At 29.9% G+C, this 13276-nt stretch overlaps 1 protein-coding gene across 1 annotated transcript in view; it reads right to left on the bottom strand.

Moving 5' to 3' along the window:
- The window catches only part of LOC129222859 (ras-related protein Rab-2), a 37470-nt gene that overhangs the window by 11946 nt on the left and 12248 nt on the right, over window positions 1-13276 (bottom strand). Inside the window, exons 3-5 of the mRNA XM_054857416.1 lie at window positions 9348-9415; window positions 7774-7856; window positions 6649-6741 (exon numbers count right to left, since the gene is read on the bottom strand). Of these exons, the coding sequence (XP_054713391.1) occupies window positions 6649-6741; window positions 7774-7856; window positions 9348-9415 (244 nt within the window). The remainder of the gene's footprint in view (window positions 1-6648; window positions 6742-7773; window positions 7857-9347; window positions 9416-13276) is intronic.

The raw sequence follows: 13276 nt of genomic DNA on the forward strand, positions 1-13276 counted from the left end.
TATTGTTATAAATAGGTTTAACTTTAATCATTACAATTGTTCACTCTTAGTATAATTTATACTTTTATTCTTAATTTCTCACAGGTTTTAGAAAAAAACTCTTTGCCTTTTGCAGGTTCAATCACAACTTATTTTTCAGTTTAGTTCCAATCAAATTAACGCTAGAACGACTGACATTTTCTGTATACCTAGAAAGACTGAAGGGGCCAGTGTGGCCCCTACCCTATTTTGGGTTGAATTATTTTAAAAATTCTTCCTGAGTGTGTCCGCATGCCCAATGCACCTTCTTTCATGACTAAATAAAAACTTAGTATGCAATTATTTCTAGTGTTTCTCTCTATACTGGCCAAAAGCTTGGATCAGTTTTTCTTTTCAAGAGCAATGGCTACCATTAGGCTGGTAAGCAGTCAGTACTGTTTATAGCATTTGGATATCCAACTGGCTGAATAAAGCGAAAGTTACAGGTTAAACTAGAGAGAATGGCCTTTTTTTATGCTAGAACAATTAGGAGAAAGGGAAAAAAAATTAATTGTAAAAAAGCTTAGGGGCCACAATGGCACCTCCCGTCTTTCTAGGTATAAGGTTCAATATTTACAGTACTATGAGGCGTATGATAAAATGTTTGAACAAGCATTCAAATAGTGTCATATAATGAAAAGTCAGGAAGTTACATTACGATCTGTTAGACATTATCCGAGTCATTAAACAACAAACTATGCGAGGGGCCACACAGGCCCCTCCGTCTTTCTAGTGTTAAGGTTTCACAATACTGTTTAATCTCTTTTTGGCATCAATATAAAAAATTAATAAATAATGCATTTAAACTTCTCATCATTCTGAAACTCACACAGGGCTCTAACTTAAAAATAATGTAATGTCTTGAGCACATAAAAGTCACAAAATTCCTTTTTTTTTCTGCTCTGGCAGTTTATTCAAATAAAACACACAAGTCCTTAAAATGAGAACAAAATCATACTCAGATTGTGCCAAAGATGCCAATATCTTATTGTTGCCCTTAGGAGCAGAAACAATAAATTAACTAATTATTTGAAGTGCTAAATAAACTTTTGTTTTGGAAGTAACAAAATATTTTCTCTTCCTTTCATTTTTGTATATTATGTGCATACTTTCAATAAAAGCATTGATTAAAAAGTTATCATAGTAGACTTCATTTGAGATTCATAAAAGCAATAGAAAGTTCATACAACATTAGTCAAGGTATTTAGCAAATGCAAAGGAAATCATTTTAAAACTAAAGACTTGACAAAATGAATACATGCAATGATTTTCATGCAAATTTATTGAAAGTTTCCATAAAGGAACCCATAAAAAAGTCTGTTTCTAAGTGCTCCATGCCTTTTTCTAAGAATTTCTTTCAGGTAAAAACATTGAATACTTGCCCCCTCTTCCTCCTACTTGGATTTCAAAACACCAATAATCAATAAGTCACTAAAATGAATCAGTTAAAAAAAGTAGCAAAAACAAAAGCAATCCCTAAACAAAAATTGTGATAGCAAAAACCTACAATTGGCAAATAAGAGTTAAAAATTGCCTATCTTAAATTTGTTCTCTAGCATTTTATTTTTATTCAATTCAAAATGCTTATACGAATGTAGCACCCTTTTTACAACAACATAATTTCAAAATGGAACATTTAAAAAAGGAACTTTTGCATGTGTCTAGGATTTCTTTCGCTGATATATTTCTTATATGATTGCTAAACTAACTTATATTTTTTGTTTTACGTACCATTAGTGTTTTTTAAGCAAAAAATGTGAAGCGATGAGAAATGCCACACTGTACAGGGTGGTTAAAATTAACCCGTCAGTATTCATATACTCAAAGCTTTTGTTTTTCCGAACGAATTTGAATGAAATTTCACATATATGCAATGTAGCTCATGTGGACAAGGTTTTCGCAAAATAAAATGAAAATTGAAAACAAAAGAAACTGTTTGAAAATCAAAGAAAAATGAAGTATTTTACTTATTTACACACTTATGTGCATATGCAATCCTTGTCGGTCCACAATATTCTGAAAGTGTATTACCACATTGTCCAGTTCTCATTTTGCTGATAAGCACAGAATACTGCCAATGCAATGCTCTCCTTGTGATAAAAGAGGCTTCACGATTATTACACATTCCTTTCTATTCAGAGGCATATTCACTGCTGACGAATGATTGCTTTTAATCATGCATATCACTTTCGTAGTAAAATATTTTGAACTCATTTGCGTATGAGTTTAGCAGTACAGAGCCATCTATTGGTAAAATTCAAACTACATTTTTTAAACGTAAATATTGACCACACTATCATTAGAAATTTCATTCGAATCCATTCAGTAGAGCTTGAGCTACCTGCTTCTGAGTGCTATCAGTTTAATTTTAACCTGCCTGTATAATCAAATTGAGATCAAAATGTTCTCGTCATTTCCTCCCTTCTTTTTTGAGTGAGTGGAATACAAAAGCAATCCGAAAGAATCATAAGGGTCATTCTCACAGAAAAGGTACAAATAGACCAAAAAAATTCTTTTAACAAAACTAAGTAAAAAAATAATAAAAATTGCATAAATGTTTTTGTTTGTTTATAAATTATGTCCCTATAGTAGTGGTTAAGTTTTCTATTTTATTTTTAAAAAGATTTCAAATATTTTAAATCCCACCTCGTCCACGGAGGGGATAAAATAGTCAACGGAGGATATTTTTTATGTAAGAAAGTGTCAATAAAGGTTGTTATGAAAGTAAACATGCGTTTTAAAGCTATATGAACTATTATGTGACTCTTACTTAACATTAACAAATTAAAATGTGGAGGCTTTTGAAATAAAGACTCGGGACCTCGCTCTTTATGAATATCCTATTTTATTGAAAAAAAAATCAACATTCTAGCATTTGTAACAAAATCAATAAAGTGCAACCTAATTTAGTTGGAAAAGAAAATATCGAAAGTATGTTCTTAGTTTCATTGATGAGTAAAAAAAAAAACCTAATAAATCAAAAGATTTTTTTTTTAATTCAAAAAAAAAAAAAAAATAAATAAATAAATAAATAAAAATTCATTTTCTTTTTTTTTTTGAAGAACTTGCCAAAGACCGATTTAACAAGCTTAGCGGGCGCTTCTGGCCCGCAGGTTATAGATTGTGCATCCCTGCTGTAGAACAACATAATCATTGATTTTTGGTTTGCTTCTTACATTTCTCGATGAATTAATCCCAACAAATGGTAATGTTTACATTGATCACCACAACTTAGACAGGTGAGGTATCTTGCTTCCATATTTATTTGGTCTTTTTTAAATACAAGTTCATGAATTTTCACTGTTCCTGGAAATGGTGAAGGAATTTATTTATCTACATCACTTGTAAAACTTTCTTCAACATTTTTTATTATTACATTCTTACAGTCTTTTTGAAGTACCGAAACTAAAGTTTCACAGTCTGGGATATCTGTTTTTCTGGGCAACTAAATTGTCAGCTGTTCTTTTTATTGCTGCTCCAACTCCATCTGGAGCACCTTTTCCGTGAGAGCTTTCACTATAGTGCCAGTGAATTTCCTACACAATAAACTGAGAGGATAAATATCCACCTATTAACTGAAACATTGCTTTGTTTTTGTACTGAGCACTGGGACCATCACTGAGAAAATGAATTTTTTTAAAATCAGGTATAAGAGACTTTAAATTATTTTTGAGTGAAAGCAAATGAGCAGTAGCAGCTGATGCATCATGCCTATTACATGCACTGATTGTTAAATATGAAATAGGACTTTCTTTAATATCTTTATGACAATATACAACACAAGTATGTATAGTTACCTGTGGCTTTGAACCACCAAAGTGGGCTGATTGAATTTCTCTGTGAAACTTACATATGTAATTTTCGGAAAAATCAATATGCATTAGGATTTCATTCCTTTTCAAATTTGTTTTTATATCTGAAATCATTTGATATTGGTGTACAAAATTTGATGATATCAGAAAAAAATAATTTAACTAATTCTTTATTTGTACTCTCAATATCCACTTTCATGGTTCTATGGCAAATTTTTGTTTCACCTTTAATCTTCATAGTAACTTTTTTGTTAACCCATTTTGGAAGTAGCACAGGTTTATCTTGAAAGTCATTTATTTTAATTTGCAGGCATCACATTTACGATTTAGGCGAAATTCTCTCTGAGGATCAGAACATGTTGCTTTAAGAATTTGAGATATACTTTTTTTCATTTATAATAACAAGATTATGTAGTTTTCCTATTAAAAATTTTATGTTTTCGTGAACTTTGCATAAACATGTCTCCCGAATAGAAAGTTTCGGAAATAAGATCCAAAAAGGTCGGAGACGACAAAAAGTTTGATAACTAAGAGTTTGATGTTGTATGCATTCCTTTATAAACATTTTATGTAAATTATACATAGTATCATTTAAATAACGCTTTTGTTTTTTTTCTTTTCATCTTGTAATTGTTTCTTTTTTCCCTGGGCACAAGCGACTTGCTTTGTCAGATTCTAGAAAATTCTGAACATTTAGCTGTGTTTCTTCTGTGAAATCTCTTTTTGACACAGTTTTGTAAGTTTTATTACCATAATTGCTAAGCAGTTTGATTGAGGTTATTTTTTTTACCTTATTGAGTAGTCGATACTTTTTCATAATTTTACCAGACAAAACTTGTAGCAATGTCTTTTTCACTTTGTGAGATTTTTGGCTTTTAAAGTTAGTTTGTATTTGTCTGCCAATATCTTCAGCAAACAATAATTTTCTAAATACATTGGATTTGCTTTTTCTATCTTTACTATTCAATTCTCTTCGAACTTTTTCTTGTGGTGATTCATTTTTCTTTTCTTCACTTTTCTGAGATCTGCTGAATCTTTTTTTTATATTTTTCAAGTCTAGTATTTAATTTTTTGTTTTTCTCTTCTAATTCCTCTATCTTCTCCTTTAGTTTATAACGGTTTTTTCTTATTGTTTTTTTTTCCTCTCAAAATTCCAGAATTCTTGTTTTCCTTGGCACTGTTACTATTATCCAATTGAGAAGAGGTGCTTGGAAGTGTATCTATAATTAATTCTTCAGTTCCTTCCAACTTTCTTTGTTTACGATATTTCCTTGCTTTTTCTTTCCAAAGTTTTTTTATTTTTCTTTTTTCACGTTCATTCATTTCTTGAGCACATTTAATTTTTCCACTAGCCTTTCTTTGGTAGTAACGTTCTCTCTCTTTTTTCTTACATTCTTCAAACATAAGAGGATTTTTTTTAAATTTCTGTCTAGCACGTCTCATGCTAAGCTTCTTTTGTTCCCTCCTCTTTTGGATTTGAACGTCTGACTCCTTTTTATTTTTCGGTTTTGCCATTTTTTTCTACTATTAAAAGTATATATATATATATATATATATATATATATATATATATATATATATATATATATATATATATATATATATAGTATATATAAAACATTACAGAGATCATTTAACAGAAAAACTGACAAAATAAACTTCTTAAAGAGTCGAATTTAATTTCTTTTCTATAAAAAAAACAAAACAAAATTGTCCTATAATTTGTTTAGCAATTTTGTTAACTGAAATTTATTATGATTTTTTCTAAGGCTTTGTCTCTTCCGTGGACCACGTCATCTCCTTCGTGGACATACCACGTCCACAGAGGGGAAGTCCATGGAGGAGACAAAAGTAAGCTTTAGAATTTTTTAGAGTTTTGATTTTAAAGTTAAAAAAATGGAATGCTTCTTTTTATCAAATATACTACTTTTGCTATCTAAAAATGATGTTTCAAATACAAAACAGTTTTATTTTACCTTTTGTATGATGACCACGGAGAATACACTAAGAACTTTACCAAACCAGATTTAGACACAACAATCCAACACGTGTACAAGAGAACTAAAGTTCATCACTAGAAAACAAAATTACTAAGTATCCTACCATTTACCTTATATGGACTTGACTTTTGCTGCCCTCTATTAAGTATTTATTAAGTTATGTAATAATGTAAATGTCCACGGAGGGAAACTTCAATCTTAGGGACAAAGTATATGAGTCATTTTCTTTATAAATACAATTTATTTTTAAAAAAAATTTATTTTAAAAACATCTTAGAACTTTTAGCTAGTTAATACAATCAAAGATATTTAAAACCAATTTAAACAGTTTGAGACCAATTACAAATTGCTTTGTCTCAAAGACTTAGGGATGTCCACGGAGGGGATTTTAAAGCAACATTGATTAAAAAATAAAACTGAAATATTAAATCTATTTAATTGTCATGCATAAAATTAATTAGTTCAAAACTTAACTAAAACACATGAAAAAAATATTAAGGAATATACTGAAGTTTTTATTATTTATTACTAAGGGACTGTAAAAGTCACCTTTTTGTGAGAATGACCCATAATTACATGAATGAAAAATGGATCAGATTTTTCTAGTACTTATTTCCTGTAACAACTCATAAAGGGGTGCTAAATTGGTACATCTTTTTCATTTCTTATCATTTGAAAGCCTGCTCCAGTTTCGTTGAGAATTTGGCAAAAAACAGGGGGGGGGGAGGTGTTTGGTCAGTACCTTACAATAACAATATTTCAGAGTAATACAGGGTATCTTTCAGAAAGTATTTAAAAAAAAACTGGTATGTGTATACCTTTTATTTCCAATAAGCATAATAACCATGTTAGAATTGGAATGCTGTCTTGCATCTTCAAGCCAAGTTGTTAAATGGTTGAAAGTATCTCGTCTATAGATGAAAAGAAATAATTTGAAATTCTGTGATGCAGGATAAAGAAAGTATTAAATTGCATTATAGGTTCAATTATTATAATTTTTTTCTCTTTTTTTGCTATTGTTGCTTTTTTTTTTCAGTTGTTAGTTGAATAAAAGATTATATACTTAAAACTTAGGTCAAAATCTTATTGTAAATACTTGCAGAAAGTATTTTTCATAACATTAAAAAAAAAAATCTTTTTAATTATTCACACATCACAAACGAAACAACTTACAGATTATTACATAGAAATTGCTCATTAATTATTCTTTTAAATTTCTGTTAGATTTGCAAAACCAGGGCTTTTTCAGTTCAGAGGATTTCAATGTAATATGGAAAAACAAATTCAGTGTAATATGGAAAAACAAAATGCAAGGTTTTGAAGCTACAGGGAACATACATTTTAGATATTACAGTAGATCATTATAACGCACATCTCGAAACCAGAGCTGCTGTATTATACAAATTTTAGCATTACATAGATCATTTCAAATTTTGAAACTAATGTTCAAAATGCACTACAATTGTTATTCCCAAATATATATGTTTCACAATTAAAAGAAAGTGAATTGTCCTATACTCCTGCTAGCTTAATGGTCTGCATAACAGCTGCATTCTCAAGAGCAATATAGTATTCCCCCTCCCTTCCTCAGATTGATTACAAATTTTGATTTAAAAGTTTTAAATTAAGATGGAGAGATGAAAAATTGTTTCAAAAATTAGTTTGCATAACAATTTCTATGCTTGCTAGGCAGAACAGAGGGCTTTTTATAATTACAAAACTTATTGTTTACTTCTAAAAAGTTGTGCGGTTTATAGAAGTTGCATTACATAAGTCAGCGTTATAAAGGTACGAAGTGAAGTATTTTTTAAATTGACTGAGAAAAATAAGTGTTTATAAAGAGATAATAATAATAGTAATAATAATAATACACACATTTCTAATTTACTTCAAACAGATATGTCTTTATAAATTTTAGAACTAAGAAGTGAAAATCATAGTACCTTGTGATGTCATAAACTAATAACGCACCAGCAGCTCCTCTATAATAAGATCTAGTAATCGACCGGAAAGCTTCTTGACCAGCCTGAATGGAAAATGTAACTATTAAAGACCTCAAAAATTAAATATTTACTGACAAGAATAAAATGGAAGCCGAGTATAAGTTGAGAAAACAAATTAGAGATGACTGAATATCATATTTTGCTGAATACTGAATATCTGTTTAAAAATTTTCAATTGTAACATTTGAATTTTACGCGAATATAAAATGTAAATCGAATTTGGAGAATGTAAATGAATTCCATTTAACATCGTAAATTTATTGGAATTAAGGATAATTATTAACTTAAAATAAATCATTCCAAAAGCAAAAATAAATTGATATATTAAATGGTTAATTTGGTTTTTGTTTATCTACAATTCTGTATAAATGGAAAATTAATTTTTTTCCTGATATATGATGTGTCAGGGTAACATGTTGTGTCATAAATGAAGAACTTTGCATTTATCATACATGCGAATACAAGTTGCTAAAATATCATCGCTAACTACAAACTACAATTCAAGTGATTTTCTGCTATGTTAATCGATAACTGATTAAAAAATTGTATAATTCCTAAAATTGAGAAATAAAATTCAAACTGCCAAATATTTTTATTTTTTCTCTCGAAATGCTTAGGATATAAAAGCCTAAGCTTACGATGGAAATTTTCATTAGGTTAGGTTTAAAAAATATTTAATATTTCCTATGATGTAAGTTAAGAAATTACAAAATAAAAGTGATGAAAAATTTAATATCTAAGTGTTTATCTTTTTTAGCTGCGTATTTTCTATAGAACATAAGCAGTTAATTAGAAAAAATTGAATTCAAATATTTATTATTACTTTGTTAATACTGTATCATATTTAATTGAGTTTGTAATGATAAAGTAATGTAATTTGAATTAATTTTGTACTGTGGTACAATCTCGTAACTTTCAATTTAATGTAAAAAAAAAATTCTTTACAAATTATAAAACAATTAAATTTGTTTACCATTTGGTGACCAAATACTGAAGTCTTCGGCCGAACCGAATATTCAGTTTGTCTGCTGAATATGTAGTATATCAAATACGAACCAAATATTTGATGCATCTCTAATGAAAACTATAACACTTCATTATATAATTTTAATACAGTAAACTCCTGATTATAAGCGAAAACCATGGATAATCCAAATAATAGTAAAAAACAATACTAGTCTCATACAATAGCTAAAAAATATGAATAATACTCACACATACATTTAAATTATAGCTAAAACATTGCTACATTGCATCAACTAACATTGAATGTAAAAAATATTTATAAAAGCTAAAAGCGAACAATAACACAACCATTTGTTTAAAAAATTTAATGACTTTTTTAAGGAAAAAAAAGAAAATACCAGTGGTTAATCGGGAGTTTACTGTACATTTGCTGTAAGTATTGCTTGGTTTTCACAGTGGGTAAAAATATCAAAAGAAAAAAATTGTTGATATGAAAAGGTTCATTTTAATTATGTATTTCCATCTCAAATACATGTAAATTGTTTTACCGTATCCCATATTTGAAGTTTTATCTGCTTGCCATCTATAGTGATCATTCGAGCACCAAATTCCACACCTTAATAAAAACAAAATGTAAGTTAATTACCATACAAAAAATATTACTTTACATAGAATCAGTAGAAGAAATTGTCCCCTTCAAATCTGAATACTTCTGTTATCAGTTTGATTTTGAAATTTCTACCATTAACCTTTAAGAACAAATACAGCATACTGAGTATGCCACTTGACCAACAACTGGCCATTATTTACCCTTTTTCCAAGGTCCTTTAAGTGAAGTACTTGTGTTTAAAGTTGAAAGTTGCTTTTTTGTCTTGTTCTTATTGATCACTTTCATAGAAACCACACTTGAATGTTCCATTTTGTAAGTAAAAAGCATATAAAAATAACAAAATACAATAGTGTGGGCTGCAATAATTGTTCAACAAATGCCAACGAGTAGACTCAATGACAAAAATTTCATTTATATGTGTGCCAGGCTTTGCAAGGTCTACCTCGAAAATAAAAGTTATGTCAGGTGACGCATGTTCAACAATCAGGATCCAATTACAGAAAAAAAAATACTGTAAAATTTCCCATTGAAATAATCATTTTTAAAGAAAGAGAAAATGGCAAATCGAAAACTCCCAAAGAAATTATAAGCGACCCTCCAAAAAATACAACTAAAATCCTAAAAAAAAAGGTAAATTGCCAATAATAATCAAAAGGGGAAATTTTTACCTCGAAACAAAAACAAAATTTTATTTCGCCACAATTGAGAAAAAAGTGGCAACCTTCTGAATGCTTTCATTTTTAATGAGATCGTGCAAAGGATAATTTTTCGATATGAAAATAAGAATTCCATTAGGCTTAAAAGTGCATTTTATTGTTTTCCCGCTGATTTTACAGCCTTTTTTTTTTAATCAAAGGAAGTGAGTGAACTCCATGGGCACTTTCGCGGACTTTCGATTGGCGACAAAATTGAATTGGTCAGATAATTATTTGGGATAGAAAGAGCCATTTTAGGATTCTAGAATTAAAATTAGAATGGTTCCATTCTTATTTGGCGTTCGAATAAATCCCCTAAGTTCCATCTTGGGTGCCCGAGTACCCTCCTGCCAAATTTGGTCCAGATCTGACAAAAACTGGGGATTTGTATAGGGCAGAGTTTCCCAAACTGTGGTCCACAAGTCCAAGCAAGGGGGTCTGCGGTGCTCTCCAGCTAAAATGTTTAATATAATTGAGATTGAAGGACGAGTAACGATTTTTTAATTGAAAATGAAAGCACATTTATGAAGAATAAAAAAGTTTTTCATAAGCACATGCAGGACGCAGCAGCTCCTTGGAACTCTTGGAAGTAAACAAACTACACTTTAATTAATTTTGTGTACATGACGAAGTTCATATTGTTTCAAAACTATATTAAGTAAAATGCAAACATTGAGGCACATTTTTACAGCTGGGATGTTGTACTTCAACTAAAACATTTGCTCCAAAATTTTCAAGAGTCATGTTGTAGAAATTTGGTGATATTTTTATTCCTAATTGAATTTGAAATGGAATTTTACTTCCACAACTCAAAAAAAAATAATGTTAGAAATTAAAACCTGACAAGAGTTCTGAAAAATATACAGAACAATGAGTTAATCAATTTATGGAAAAAATGTATAAATATATATTAAAAAAATAGATTTAACTGTGTCAAATCCTTTTTTTCTTTTTTTGCATGCACTGGGGGGGGGGGGGGAGGGGGGGGGGGTGCGAAGTTCGTAATTTTTTGGAGGGGGTCCGCTGAGGTCTGAAATTTGGGAACCTTTAGTACACGGAACATACACACATATATTCTTTGCTTTATTTATATAGGTATTTTTTTTTTAAATTTAATTTTATATTGGTGACATTTGTAAATATAACGTTATCATCATTTTTAAATATTGTGATCATATTCATTTTAATTGTCTTCGTCTGTTCGTTCAATTACACCTTTGTTCCTACTACAACATTACTAGACATTGTATTAAATAGGAAAATCTTTAAAAATTGAGTTAAGCTTTAAAAAATACTGGCATACAGAGTACGCCACCCGTGTTCCTATGTTACTTCAAACTGTCAGTGTCAAAATAATTGTTGGTATGTTGGTATTTTGATCTATGCAAATGAATGGGGCATTAAAACTTTTTTTGTGCTTTGCCATCAAAGGATCTCAATCCACCCCTGAATGTGCGTGCTGCTTGTAACCAAATACGCAAACTCTAAATGCAAATCCCATTACAAGCATTTATTGTTTCTGTAACCTGGTATAAGTATATACAGTGTAACCTCGATAACTCGACACCCCAAGGGAACATAGCAACTAACATGACCTATTCCATTAATCGAGAACCCTAAATCAAAATCATTTCATACAGGAGATTCTTTTTTCAGTTTTTATAAAACTTCATTGTTGCTATGCATTTCTGTGGAACCTAAACCGATTGAGATTCTCCAAAGATATTTTATATGCTTTCTAAAATGCATAGAAAGAGGAAACAGGGGTCTGTCCAGGATTTTCCACAGGGTTCGTTTTTTGTGAAAAATCAAATAATTTTGTGAAAAATCAAATAATTTTGCTTTGTTTTTTTTTTTTTTTTTTTTGTAAAAAGGAAAGTTTTGATTCTTGAGATGGTGGAAACTGCATCATTGACACTTAAAGTTGAATGTTTTCCATCTTTTTCTGTTGAGAATATTATTCTCGCTATCTGGGAAATGAGCACAACTCAAGTATCAATATTTATCTACCATTCTACATCATGTTAAATTATACTAGAAATGTTATTTGTATAGTATTTAAAATAACTAAGAAAAAAAATCGGGCAGGGGTTCAGAATTTAACTTTTTAACCCAAGACACTGTTTAAGAGTACAGAGTTTCGTTTAAAACTTAAAAATTCTGTGATTTTTACAAAAATAAAAAATATTTTATTTGTTTACCTCTTAACTAAGCGTATTAAACATCGAAAATTCGAAAAATCAGATTCCCATAGCGGATGCAAAAAGATTGCAATCCTCAAAGTGAAGCCATCAAAAGTATAAAAATGTCTTGTAAAACAAATATTTTTCATAAAATTATTTTAGAATTGCATTTTAGAGTCCTATGATAAACATATCATTCATATCTGGACACAGTTGAAGCAAAAAAATAAATAAAAATAAAAAATAAACTATCGATTCAGCATTTTAATTACTGACTCACAAAAGAAAATGGAATTCTGCTTTAAAAACTTGAAATAAGCTTTGTTACAAAAATAAAGAGACTTTTCATTTATTTGCATCCTAATAAAGCGAAGTTAGCTTGAAGAAAAAAATATATGATTCCCATATCAGATGTAAACGAGCTGATGAGTGCCTTACATGACTTCCTTTTACTCCATTTTAATGTCATTTTCCCATTATTGGCAATTTTAATGTGATTCAATAGTTTAATCTCTAAATATTAAAAACAATGGCCAAATTAAAACCAGATAAAAAAAAATCGCCAAATTTTCCGCCAAGTTGGCGACAAAACTTGGCGACCAAAAGACTGGCGATATATCGCCAAGTGTCCGCCAAATTGTAACACCACTTAAGTTTGCATTGATATTAACAATGATTTCCCCCCCAAAAAGGTGCAAAAGACCCCCTTAGGAACATCCGAAAGCAACCAAAAGGGGAGATGCACAACTAGACCCCACTACGAGTCTATGTACCAAATTTCAACTTTCTAGGACATACCATTTTTGAGTTATGCGAGATACATACGCACATACATACAGACGTCACGAGAAAAGTCGTTGTAATTACCTCGGTGATGGTCAAAATGGATATTTCGCGTGTCTATACATTCTTAGGCACTTTTCCGCATGTGGTCGAATCGAAAAAAAAAACTCAACATTCATTTGGGGGTGAGCAAAATGGAAATTAAG

Source organism: Uloborus diversus, chromosome 5 (assembly GCF_026930045.1).
Source record: "Uloborus diversus isolate 005 chromosome 5, Udiv.v.3.1, whole genome shotgun sequence".
Lineage (NCBI taxonomy): Eukaryota > Metazoa > Arthropoda > Arachnida > Araneae > Uloboridae > Uloborus > Uloborus diversus.